Raw genomic sequence first — 12,736 nt, forward strand, 5'->3', positions numbered from 1 at the left:
CCATCCCGATAAACAATTATCCACCACTACTCTCTGGCATCTCCCATCTAGCCACTGTTGAATCCATTTTATTACTCCAGCATTAATACCTAACGACTGAACCTTCTTAACTAACCTTCCATGTGGAACTTTGTCAAAGGCCTTGCTGAAGTCCATATAGACTACATCCACTGCCTTACCCTCGTCAACATTCCTCGTAACTACTTCAAAAAATTCAATAAGGTTTGTCAAACATGACCTTCCACGCACAAATCCATGCTGGCTACTCCTAATCAGATCCTGTCTATCCAGATAATTATAAATACTATCTCTAAGAATACTTTCCATTAATTTACCCACCACTGATGTCAAACTGACAGGTCTATAATTGCCAGGCTTACTTCTAGAACCCTTTTTAAACAATGGAACCACATGAGCAATACGCCAATCCTCCGGCACAATCCCTGTTTCTAATGACATCTGAAAGATCTCCGTCAGAGCTCCTGCTATCTCTACACAAACTTCCCTCAAGGTCCTGGGGAATATCCGGTCAGGACCCGGAGATTTATCCACTTTTAAATTTCTTAAAAGCGCCAGTACTTCCACCTCTTTAATTGTCATAGGTTCCATAACTTCCTTACTTGTTTCCCACACCTTACACCATTCAATATCCTTCTCCTTAGTGAATACCGAAGAGAAGAAATCGTTCAAAATCTCTCCCATCTCCCTCGGCTCCACACATAGCTGACCACCCTGATTCTCTAAGGGACCAATTTTATCCCTCACTATCCTCTTGCTTTTAATATAACTGTAGAAGCCTTTCGGATTTACTTCCACCTTATTTGCCAAACCAAACTCGTAACTTCTTTTAGCTTTTCTAATCTCTTTTTTAAGTTTCCTTTTACATTCTTTATATTCCTCGAGCAATTCCTTTACTCCATGCTGCCTATATCTATTGTAGACATCCCTCTTTTTTCGAACCAAGTTTCTAATATCCCTTGAAAACCATGGCGCTTTCAAACCTTTAACCTTTCCTTTCAACCGAACAGGAACATAAAGATTCTGTACCCTCATAATTTCACCCTTAAATGACCTCCATTTCTCTATTACATCCTTCCCATAAAACAACTTGACCCATTCCACTCTCTCTAAATCCCTGCGCATCTCCTCAAAGTTAGCCTTTCTCCAATCAAAAATCTCAACTCTAGGTCCAGTCCTGTCCTTCTCCATAATTATATTGAAGCTAATGCTATTGTGATCACTGGACCCGAAGTGCTCCCCAACACATACATCTGTCAGCTGACCTATCGCATTCCCTAACAGGAGATCCAACACTGCCCCATCTCTAGTCGGTACTTCTATGTATTGTTGCAAAAAGCTATCCTGCACACATTTCACAAACTCTAAACCATCCAGCCCTTTTACAGAATGAGCTTCCCAATCTATGTGTGGAAAATTAAAATCTCCCACAATCACCACCTTGTGTTTACTACAAATATCTGCTATCTCCTTACACATTTGCTCTTCCAACTCACGCTCCCCATTAGGTGGCCTATAATACACTCCTATCAGTGTTACTACACCTTTCCCATTCCTCAATTCCACCCAAATAGCCTCCCTAGAGGAGCTCTGTAATCTATCCTTCCAAAGCACCGCCATAAGATTTTCTCGGACAAGCAATGCAACACCTCCTCCTCTGGCCCCTCCTACTCTATCACACCTGAAGCAACTAAATCCAGGAATATTTAGTTGCCAATCACACCCTTCCTGCAACCATGTTTCACTAATAGCTACAACATCATAATTCCAGGTATCAATCCACACTTTAAGCTCATCCACCTTTCTTACAATGCTCCTAGCATTAAAATAGATACATTTAAGATACTCTCCACCTCCTCCTCTCTTTTCATCCCTAGCAATGCATTCAAATTTATTATCCTTTTCTTTCTTCTCCCCTACAACTTCGGGCTGAGCGCATCCCTCCTCCATCACCTGCCTGTCCTCCCTCACACACGGTCTACTTACTTGCTCTACTGGTGAACTAACCTCCTCTCCCATAGTTTCCTCAAATTGATTTCCGCCCCCCCATCTTACTAGTTTAAAGTCTGCCCCGTAGCCCTAGCAAACCTCCCCGCTAGGATATTGGTCCCCCCAGGATTCAAGTGTAACCCGTCCTTCTTGAACAGGTCACGCCTGCCCCAGAAGAGGTCCCAATGATCCAGAAACTTGAATCCCTGCCCACTGCTCCAATCCCTCAACCACTCATTCATCCTCCACCTAATTCCATTCCTACTCTCACTGTCGCGTGGCACAGGCAGTAATCCCGAGATTACTACCTTTGCGGTCCTTCTTCTTAACTGCCTTCCTAACTCCCTATACTCTCGTTTCAGGACCTCTTCCCCTTTCCTACCTATGTCATTGGTACCTACATGTACCACGACCTCTGGCTCCTCACCCTCCCACTTCAGGATATCTTGGACGCGATCAGAAACGTCCCGGACCCTGGCACCAGGGAGGCAAACTACCATCCGGGACTCCCGATCACCTTCACAGAACCGCCTGTCTGAACCCCTGACTATCGAGTCCCCTATTACTATGGTCCTCTTTCTTCTATCCCTACCCTTCTGAGCTACAGGGCCGTCCTCTGTGCCGGAGGCCCGGCCACTGTCACTTCCTCCAGGTAGGCTGTCCCCCCCAACAGTACTCAAACATGAGTATTTATTGTCAAGGGGTACAGCCACTGGGGTACTCTCTAGTACCTGCCCCTTCCCCTTCCTGACCGTGACCCACCTATCTGCCTCCCGTGGCCCCGGAGTGACCACCTGCCTGTAACTCCTCTCTATCACCTCCTCACTCTCCCTGACCAGGCGAAGGTCATCGAGCTGCAGCTCCAGTTCTCTAATTCGGTCCCTCAGGAGCTGCAGTTCGGCGCACCTGGCGCAGATGTGGACGTCCGGGAGGCTCGGAGACTCCAGAATCTCCCACATCCGACACCGAGAACAACAAGCTGCCCTCACACTCATACTTCCTGAATAACTGAAAATAACAAGAACTAAAAGATAAGCCTACTGTGCCCTCTTCCGCCTAAGCCCTCTGAGCCCAAGCCCTACACTCTGCTCCCGGCTCACTCCGCTGCCCGCTGCTTAAGGCTGCGTTCTTTTTATATCTTCCCTCCTTCCCAGGCCTCCTTCACGCGCCTGCGCAGTCCCGCCTCTCAGAACTCCGATCTGAGAAGCAATTTGAAAATGGCCGCCGCCGCACTTCTTCTCAAAGCCTCGCTGTCCTCTTCCAAAAGAATTTATTAACATATTTAATAAATTAATACATTGACAATACCAAAAAAAAACTGCTGGCTACTATTGAAACTTTGTGCATACATTAAATCCAGACTATAATTTCTGTAAGCACATGTAGATATTGGTATCTGTAAATTATTATATGCAAATGGAGAGAAGAAATGAAAGGCATACTATACTTTTAGATGGTTAATTTCTACTGACAAAAGCTGTTCCATATTTCTGAATGCATCTTCTTCTGCTGTAAGTTGTTGTTTTACTGTCTTAATTTTTTCAGCATACTCATTAATTCTCTTCTGGAGATTCATACTCTGAATTAAAACACAAAAAAGTTAAAGTATAAAATATTTTTTATTCTTTACTAAAATGATCTTCAAAAATCAATGTATAAAGTACTTAATTTATCTACAATGCAAAGAAACAAAATATGTTTGCAACATATTGAAAACAGACCTTTTCTGAATTTTCTAATTTCTAATGATACATGGAAACTAAACAACAGGCTTTAAAAACTAAGGTAATGAGAAATTTACGTACGTGCATTATTTTTCCTGAAATGGAAGATAAAACCTGTTTCATACTTGGCTAGATATGAAATTTCAAAGAGTGAACATGAGCACGACAAACAGATGATGCAGGTTTTCATATTGCATTTTTTAATTGTACACTGGTGGAGGCAATATGAAGCTCTCTGTACAGTTACAGTGTAAACACACAAGAAAGATAAATTCAGAATAGTACCTCAAATTGGACTGTAACAACTGGGTAACAAAAATGGGATTCAAAAGCTAAACACAAGGAATGGATGCAGGACATTACTGTGAAAACAACAGTTTTCATGTGATTTTTCTTCATTCTATTAATCTCAACCACTGGATGGTGGTGAAAACATTATGGTGTTTTTCTAAATGGAATAATCAAGATACAACAAATGTTTACTTCCAGAACTCCAGTAAAGTACAATATCCTTGGATATTCTCAATTAAGTAGGTCATCAGGATTTTACATCCCTCCACCACACTCTCCTGCTCTGTTAAATATCATAGCCCATACCTCTTCAATTAGTTTGTCACGTTCCTTCATGAAGTTTTGTAAGCGTCTAGCCTGAGTTGTCAAATACTCCCCAGTAGTTCTTTTGGTGTCTAATAGTTCTCTTGACACTTCTTCATTTTTACGTATGGTAGCTTCCCTATTTGTTAAATAAAGGAGGTATTATAGCAAAGCGTCAGATACAGAAATTAGGAAATTGTATTTCCCTTAAATAAATCATCTATAACTACTAAAATCTGCATTTTCCAATTTTGCTTAAAATTTGCCCTTTGTTTGAATAAACAATTAAAGTTCAAATTTAAATCAGTGAACTGGGGTAAGCAGAACACACAGCAGTTCTACAACCACAAGACCTGGGTCATTCTATCTAAGTAGTGCAGATACAATGTGTTTCTTACTCAAAACTAACATGATAGCTGGCTGAGTAGAGAGGAATTGTGCCAGTAGCTTGGATTTGCAGTGATTTTTGTAAAGGTAAATGGGGAAATAAGGGAATGCAGGCCAACCATAGGAGGGCGAATACAGGTGAAAGAGAGTGCTAAGAAGGGAAAGCAGCCGGAGATTTTATTTTTGGGAGAAAAATAAGATTGTACTTTGCCTGACCCAAATGTCATTTTCCTATGATTGAAAAAAAAATGAGGCTTCCTCTGGCCTAATTCTTCATATACACCTCAGATACAACTAGCACCAGGATATGAATTCCTTCATTGGACCTGACATTTTTACAGAAAGTGGTAATGAATCCAATTGTGCAGAGTACTGCCTCTATAGAATGCTAAAGCAGAATTTGGTAAGTAAAGAAATTCAGTGCAGTGAGAAAAGAGGTACTGTTCTGGTAGTTTGCAAAACAAGCAGCAATCTTAGAAACAGATCAGGAAACCTGGATACTGATGGCAAAAGCATGGATTAAATTTAACAGTTTAAAAGATACCAACTAGATTCAAGAAGAGGGAATCAACGTATTTTTAAGATCATGAATGGGCAGCTGACATCTATTAGTTGCAATTCCTGCAGTGTGGAAATTTCAGGAACTAGATTTGGTAAGTTAAATTGGTTTATTATTGTCACATGTACCAAGTTACAGTGAAAAGCTTATCTTGCATACTGTCTATATAGAACAATTCATTACAATGGTGCATTGAGATAGCACATCTCTCTCCCTCCTTTCTTCTTCTAGTTCCACTCTGGCCTTTTGCTTCTTCTCATCTGCCTATCACTTTCCCCTGGGTCTCCTCCCCAATCTCTTTCTCCTATAGTACACTCCCCTCTCCTTGCAGATTCCTTCTTCTCCAGCCCTTTATCTTTCCCACCCACCTGGCTTCACCTATCACCTTCTAGTTAGCCTCCCTCCCCTATTTTTTTTTATTCTGGTGGCTTCCCCCTTCCTTTTCAATTCTGATGAAGGGTCTCAGCCTGAAATATTAACTGTTTATTCATTTTCATAGATGCTGCCTGTCCTGCAGAGTTCCTCCAGTATTTTGAGTGTGTTGCAGAATTAGTTGCTGCATTTATTGAGAAAATGCTACGCAGATAGACAGTAAGGTGCAAAGGCAACAAGGTTGATTATTCAAGGTTTTTTAATGTCATTTCCTGTACATAAGTATGAGAATGAAATGATCGTTCTCTAGATCCAATACAAGACAAACGAAAACACAGATGATACAGAACACAATAATAAAAAAACACAAATATAAATACATAAAATAGCTTGCAGTAGATACAGTACGTTGATTGTACGTCCATAAAGTGATGATAAGCTGTACATAAGGTGACTGACAGGAAATTATAAACTAATGGTGGGGTTAGTTGATGAAGGTGTTGATTAGTGCTTGAGGAAAGTAACTGTTTTTTGAGTCTGATGTGGTCCTGGAGTGGATGCCACATAGCCGCCTCCCTATTGGGAGTGGAGTAAACAGTCCATGAGCAGGGTGTGTGGGATCCTTCATGATGTCACTGGTCCTTTTTCTGGCACCTTCCTGTATATATGTCCTTGATGGCTTGTAGGCTGGTGCCAATGATGTATTAAGGAGCTTTGACTACTCATTGTAGATCCTTCCTTTCTGCTGCTGTGCAACTGCAGTGATGCAGCTTGGTAATATTCTCCACTGCACATCTGTAGAATGATAAGAGTGTGGATGTGCAAAGGCTCTCTTCAGCCTCCTCAGAAAGCCGAAGCATTGGTGTGTTTTCTTGACTGTGCAGGATGTGTTCTGGGACCATGAGAGGTTGTGTATTAAGTGCACTCACAGGAGTTTGAAATTGCTTGCAGTTTCCTTAGCTGTGCTGCCAATGTAAAGAGGGTGTGAGTGGTGCCAGTTCTCCTGAAGTCAATAACCATCTCCTTTGTCTTAAAGACTTTGAGGAAGAGGTTATTTGCTTGGCACCATGCCTCAAGCTCTTCCAAGCTCTGTAGGGCGTTTTATCGTTGTTGGTGATGAGCCTTACCATTGTGTCACTGGCGAATTTGATGATGTGATTGCTAGGGTGTTTGGCCTTGCAATCATGTGTGTGAAGAATGTACAGGCTCAGCACACAGCCTTGGGGCAGGGGGCACCCATGTTAAAGATGATGGGGAAGGAGGAGTAGTTGTGCATCCTGACTATCTGAGGTCGGTTCATTAGGAAATCCAACACCCAGTGGCAGAGTGGTGTATTTAGACTGAGGAGTAGGGATTTGTTCACCATGATCTGTATTGGATGCCGAAGTGAAATTGAGAAACACGTTCTGACACACAGTAAGTGTCCTTGTTTTTTAGGTTTATTAGTGACAGGTTCCTGACAGGATGCTATGGCATCTGCAAGAGAATGGTTCTATCAGTAAAGATGTTGGTGAGCGAGGTCAAGAGTCCATCTTGTCATACTAGGAAAACAAATAATCATCTTATACCCGTGGACCAGAAGCTTCCTCGAGGCTGGTGGTATGTGCTTTCAGGCTTTAGTAAGAGAGGAGAAGACAGAAAGTCTAGAATGAGTGAGATCTTTGATTATGCAGGCTGTTTTATTAAGCAGCAAGAAGTATAAATAAAGACCATAGATGGGAGGCGAGTTTGTGATGCTCAAACTGTGTCCATGACATTTCATAATTTCTTGCATACAGAGACAGAGCAGTTGATGTATCAAGCCATGAAGCACCCATATAGGATGCTTTCTATAATGCATCAACAAAAAGGGGTAAGGATCAAAAGGAACATGCCCTTTGTTGTAACTATCATTAACTGATGAGCTCAAGTGGAAGCTGAAATTCTCTATTTTTATTTATTCATTTTTCATGATCTGGTCATCATTTTAATCCTAACATTTTCTGCACTCACACTGTTTGGGGGATGGTGAGCTACTTATTCAAAGTCCTCTAGTTTTTCTGGTGAAGGTATTCCTACCATAGGGACCCGCAGCAGTAAACCAGGTGGCAGAGAAGGAAGAACACAACATTCCTAAGCCAGGGGTTCCCAACCCGGGGTCCACAGACACCTCAGTTAATGGTAGATCTTTTTGTTTCATGTTTGAACCAAGGTTCTGATGAGCTCAGGGCCTGTCCAAAGTGGACATTGATAAACAGGTTATCATAGAGTAACTGCTACTTGAGAACACAATTGCCAACACCAGACAGGATCTGCCTTATATTTTGTAAACAGGACATCTGGTCAACTTTTCATTGTCTTGTATGTTTGTATATGCCAATGTGGTATCGTTCCTAGAAAAGGTGGTGCTAGAAATATGAATAGTTCTAAGGGCAAGTCTTCAAAATTATAGAAAACATATTGCATTATCCCAAAACATTTGTCTTTTTTGTGCTCCTCAATGAAACAAAGTTGACACTTTAACTCAGTAAGTACTGAAAAGTAAGCTGGGCCATAAGATTATGGATTTCAATGTAGATAATGGCTCACAGAGCACCTCATGGATCCCAAGATTTGAAACAGATGCGTCTTTCTCATTTGTTATAGGGTAAAGGGCATTATGAAGAAGGTGCACAGCAATTTAGCCCACTGTTTGGGACAACAGATAGACCTGAATGATCTGGTTAACAATGTATATCATAATCAGTAAAATGTAATGATGTTGAGTTTTGCATATAAATGTCAGTGATTTCTACAGCATTTCCAAAACTCAAAGAACATTCCTCCTTATTCTGGTGATCTTATTATTATTGGAAGCACAAAGGTAATCATTTTGAAAAGTAAAGCAATACTTGAGGAGCCACAGACATTCAATTATTAATCCTTTATTCTATATTAAGTTATAGATTCCATGCACAATACATGTTCAAATAATTATCTTCATCTGTCATCTGATAGCATATTTGTTTCACACATTTTTAATGTAGAACCAGAAATCATCAAGGTCAGCTAATTGATTAGATGGGACAAACCCTTACCAGAAATAATCAGATTCTGGCACCATCTGTAAAGGTTTTGTATGTTCTCCCGTGAACTGCGTGGATTTCCTCCAGGTACTTCGGCTTACACACACAGTCCAAAGACCTACCAGTTGGTACATTAACTAGTCATAGCAGATTGTTCTTTGATTCGGTTAGTGTTAAAAAGGGCAGGGCGGCTCGTTCAACTGGAAGGACCTGTTCTGTGCTGTGTCACTAGCTAGCTAGCTAACTCAATACATATACATATGTAACAATTGCTTATACATGTTTGTAACATTCTGGGAAAGCCTTTTAAAGCAGCAAAATTGGAGACTGAAGATTTTTTTTAAGGACATCTGGCAACAAATTATTATTGCACACTAACATCAAGAAAGGTTGGTGGTGGTACAGGGGAGATCAAAGGTGGGAAATAGTAGAAATAAAGAGGAAATATTGTGCTTAGAAACTGATGAATTTCAGACTACTGAACAAATGACATTATGACAATGACAGAGCAGCACTGGGCGATGAGGAAAGTTCAATGAAGGTAGAGGTGAGAGGCTTGGCAAGTACTGATACAGAATCAGATGCCAATGTAGAATTGTGAATCTGAGATGTTATAAGGATGTGACCTAGCAAGGTATAAACTGCTAAAAATACAAGGTAGGGCCTTCCAGATTTTAGCAGTGAGAGGGAAGGCACAGAGCTGGTTAGAGAGAATACCAAGATAATTAAAGAAGGACCTATTTGCAAATAGCAAATGTCTTGGACTCTACTGCATTAGGCCAAATAAGGCCTCATGTCTCCAGTTTACTGTATGAGGTCCAATCATCAAAATAATTTTATGAGCTGATGTTAAGATATGCACTGCATGGCAGGCAGTTAGTTATTCAGTGTAGTCTTCATGTGCACAGCACCCCAAAATGAATTTAAGGAATTATACCTTTGTACACAAAAGGATATTATCACATAATTATTTATTGATACCACTGATTTTTCAAAACTCAATCTTACAGTCAAGTAGACTACTAAAGAAGCTATCTTCCTGTCTAGTATCTAAATAATCAGGTTATGATTATATATGGTATGGTCACCGAAAATCCTTTTCTGCATTTGATGTGTGCACCAGTAGGAGCAACTCACAAGTTTCAAAATCTTACCTTAACTGTTTTTCTTTCTCTAACTTGAGTGAATATTTCTCCAACTCTTTATGTAGGAATTCCATTGTATCTCTTGAACAAAAAGAAATTTTTAAGAGCTTAGCATAAAATATTTTCTGAACCTAAAAGTAAATACATACATTCAGGAAAGTTTTGAATTAAGACTTTTTGTGTAAGGAATGTATGGTATTTTTCCCATAATTAACACAGAAATGAAGCTACATTCCATTTACATCTGAAAGCCAATGCAAAAATATTATAAGAATTATGGCAGTATTTCCCTTAGAGCAAGGCTCTTAAACTTTTTTTATGCCACGGGCCCCTACTATTAACCTAAAGGCCGATGACCCCCAGGTTGGGAACCCCTATGCTAGAGAGGTGTATGACAAGCATATGCAGTGCTGATCTACCAGTACAGTCTTCTACAGAACACTTTTCAGCTTGGATACTGCACTGCTTATAAAATTCAGTGGAAAATTTGTCACGTTTCTATACTCGCAACTCATTCAGCTCTTATGATGCATTCTAACAGAACCATCACTAAGAGTGGTCATTATTACATTCTACTTATAAAGATGCATTTCTGATGGCAATATGGTGACAGGAGGCATCATAAACTGCTGGCCTCCTAGGGCTGTGCTGGAAACCTGTCAGAAGTCCCTGCTCTTTGCTGAATGTGTCAAGCAATGTATCACCCACAACTTGATGAAGAAGAGCTATGCACTCAAACAAAGAATGAATAGGAGATGATGAGAACGCCTACATGATCTTGGTGCCTTGTCAACATATGGAGCAACCACTGTCTATCCCTAACAACTGCCTGCACTCGTTGTGCCACCCTCAGCACAGTCCTGCACCTTGTATCTCAGGAATGAGGGCCACACCACTTACTCTGACTCACCCGATACCATTTCTCACAGCTGGCTCATTACCTTGAGCTGCAGACAATTCTTTATTTCTGAGCGCTGGGATAGGCATCTCTGCCAAAGACTGAGTGCAGCAATATCCAGCATAACGGAAGATAAGATCGCACTAATTTCCTGGCACAGTGGGGCGCAGCCTGAGCAAAGATCTTTCTTAACATGCTGGATATTCACCTGGATGTCCAGAAAATAGAATTTAAGTCTGATGTAAGGCATCAGCTATGCAATACTGCTATGTGAGGTAAGAGAGCCTGTGGGCTCAGTAGCCTATTTTAAAGTGTGACTGTTATGTACCTACCTTGTCTTATTTTCCATCTGTTTTCTTTCCCTGGGTCAGTCATTTAAAGCTTTCAGCTGTACTAAATTACAATGAACAAAAGGACAAGACCATTTCTTGCCTAATTTTGAGTACAAGGCTTCTGCTTAATATCAGTGGTGATTTGGTTAAGAGTAAACTATTGAATTGAATTGACTTTATTTCTTACATCCTTCATATACAAAAGGAGTAAAAATCTTTACATTACGGTCCTGTCTGAATGTGCAATTAAGAGTAATTTGTAATAAATAGTACAGCATGTACAACAGTCAATATGGCAGAGAAATATAATTGTATCAGCATGAATTAATCAGATTGATGGCCTGGTGGAAGAAGCTGTCCTAGAGCCTGTTAATCCTGGAGTCTTGGCTTTAATACTGCGGTACCATTTCCTGGATGGCAGCAGGTGGAACAGTTTGTGGTTGGGGTGACTCGGGTCCCCAGTGATCCTTCGGGCCTTTTTTACGCACCTGTCTCTGTAAATGTCCTGAATAGTGCGAAGTTCACATCTACATGCACTGGGCTATCCGCACCACTTTGCAGAGTCCTGTGACTGAGGGAGGTACAGTTCCCATACCAGGTCGGCTGGTGGCGCAGTGAGATCGGTGGCGCAGTGATTTCAGTGCCGGACTTGAAAACGGAGGTTCCCGATTTCGATCCAGTGACAGACTGCTCCTGAGTGCGCTCCCCATCCGTGCTGGGTTGATGTCGAGCTTGCAACTCAACCTCGTAAACGAAAAAGCACTGCCACCTCCAGTTTAAATTCCCACGCGGAATATTGTGGAGGATCAAATTCCCAAACCCAGGCAATGATGCAACCAATCAGGATGCTCTCAATTGTGCCCCTGTAGAAAATCCTTAGGATTTTAAAATTCACCCAACTGAGGTGAAAGAGCATGTGAGATCCTTGGTGATGTGTATGTTAAGGAACTTAAAGCTGTTCACCCTCTCAACCCCAGATCCATTGATGTCAATAGGGCTTAGCCTGTCTCCATTCCTCCTGTAGTCCATGGACTCTATGTGTTCAGCATTTTATAGTAAAAACAGCCAGATAAATATGAGCCTATTTAAAATGAGCTTTACTGACATGAAAATACTATTTTACCTTGTAAAGGTATAAATAGGGTCTAAAATCTTTTTTCATAAGGGCATCTATTTTCCAATTTAAAACTACTTTTAAGTTCAAAAACATTATTTTCACAAACAAAAACTTACATAATATAAATAACAAAGTTGCAGTTAGTAAAAATACAGTTGTCTGGAACTATTCAGTCTGAAATCATAATACCATAAGACATTGGAGCAGAATTAGGCCATTCAGCATATTGAGTCTGCTCTGCTATTCCATCATGGCTGATTTATTATCCATTTCAACTCCATTCTCCTGCCTTCTCCCCTTAATCTTTAAGACTCTTCATTCCCCCTCATTCTTCTAATCCCCCGTGAGTACAGGCCCTGGGCCATCAAATGCTCCTCGTACATTAACCTGTTCATTCCGGGAATCAATCGCATGAACCTTCTCTAGACACTCTCCAATGTCAGCACATCCTTTCTTAGATAAAGGGCAAAACACTGCTTCCAATTATTGTTCACTATTAATAACCAGCTTGGATTAACAGAGAATAATTTTGTGAAACCTCAATTTGTTATACAAGC

The 12,736-nt window shown here is 40.8% G+C and overlaps 1 protein-coding gene across 1 annotated transcript in view; it reads right to left on the reverse strand.

Moving 5' to 3' along the window:
• ccdc175 (coiled-coil domain containing 175) overlaps nucleotides 1-12,736 on the reverse strand; it is a 68,912-nt gene that overhangs the window by 30,340 nt on the left and 25,836 nt on the right. The window contains exons 11-13 of the mRNA XM_073039947.1: nucleotides 9,842-9,913; nucleotides 4,329-4,464; nucleotides 3,455-3,586 (exon numbers count right to left, since the gene is read on the reverse strand). Coding sequence (XP_072896048.1) covers nucleotides 3,455-3,586; nucleotides 4,329-4,464; nucleotides 9,842-9,913 — 340 coding nt within the window. The remainder of the gene's footprint in view (nucleotides 1-3,454; nucleotides 3,587-4,328; nucleotides 4,465-9,841; nucleotides 9,914-12,736) is intronic.

Source organism: Hemitrygon akajei, chromosome 3, assembly GCF_048418815.1.
Source record: "Hemitrygon akajei chromosome 3, sHemAka1.3, whole genome shotgun sequence".
Lineage (NCBI taxonomy): Eukaryota > Metazoa > Chordata > Chondrichthyes > Myliobatiformes > Dasyatidae > Hemitrygon > Hemitrygon akajei.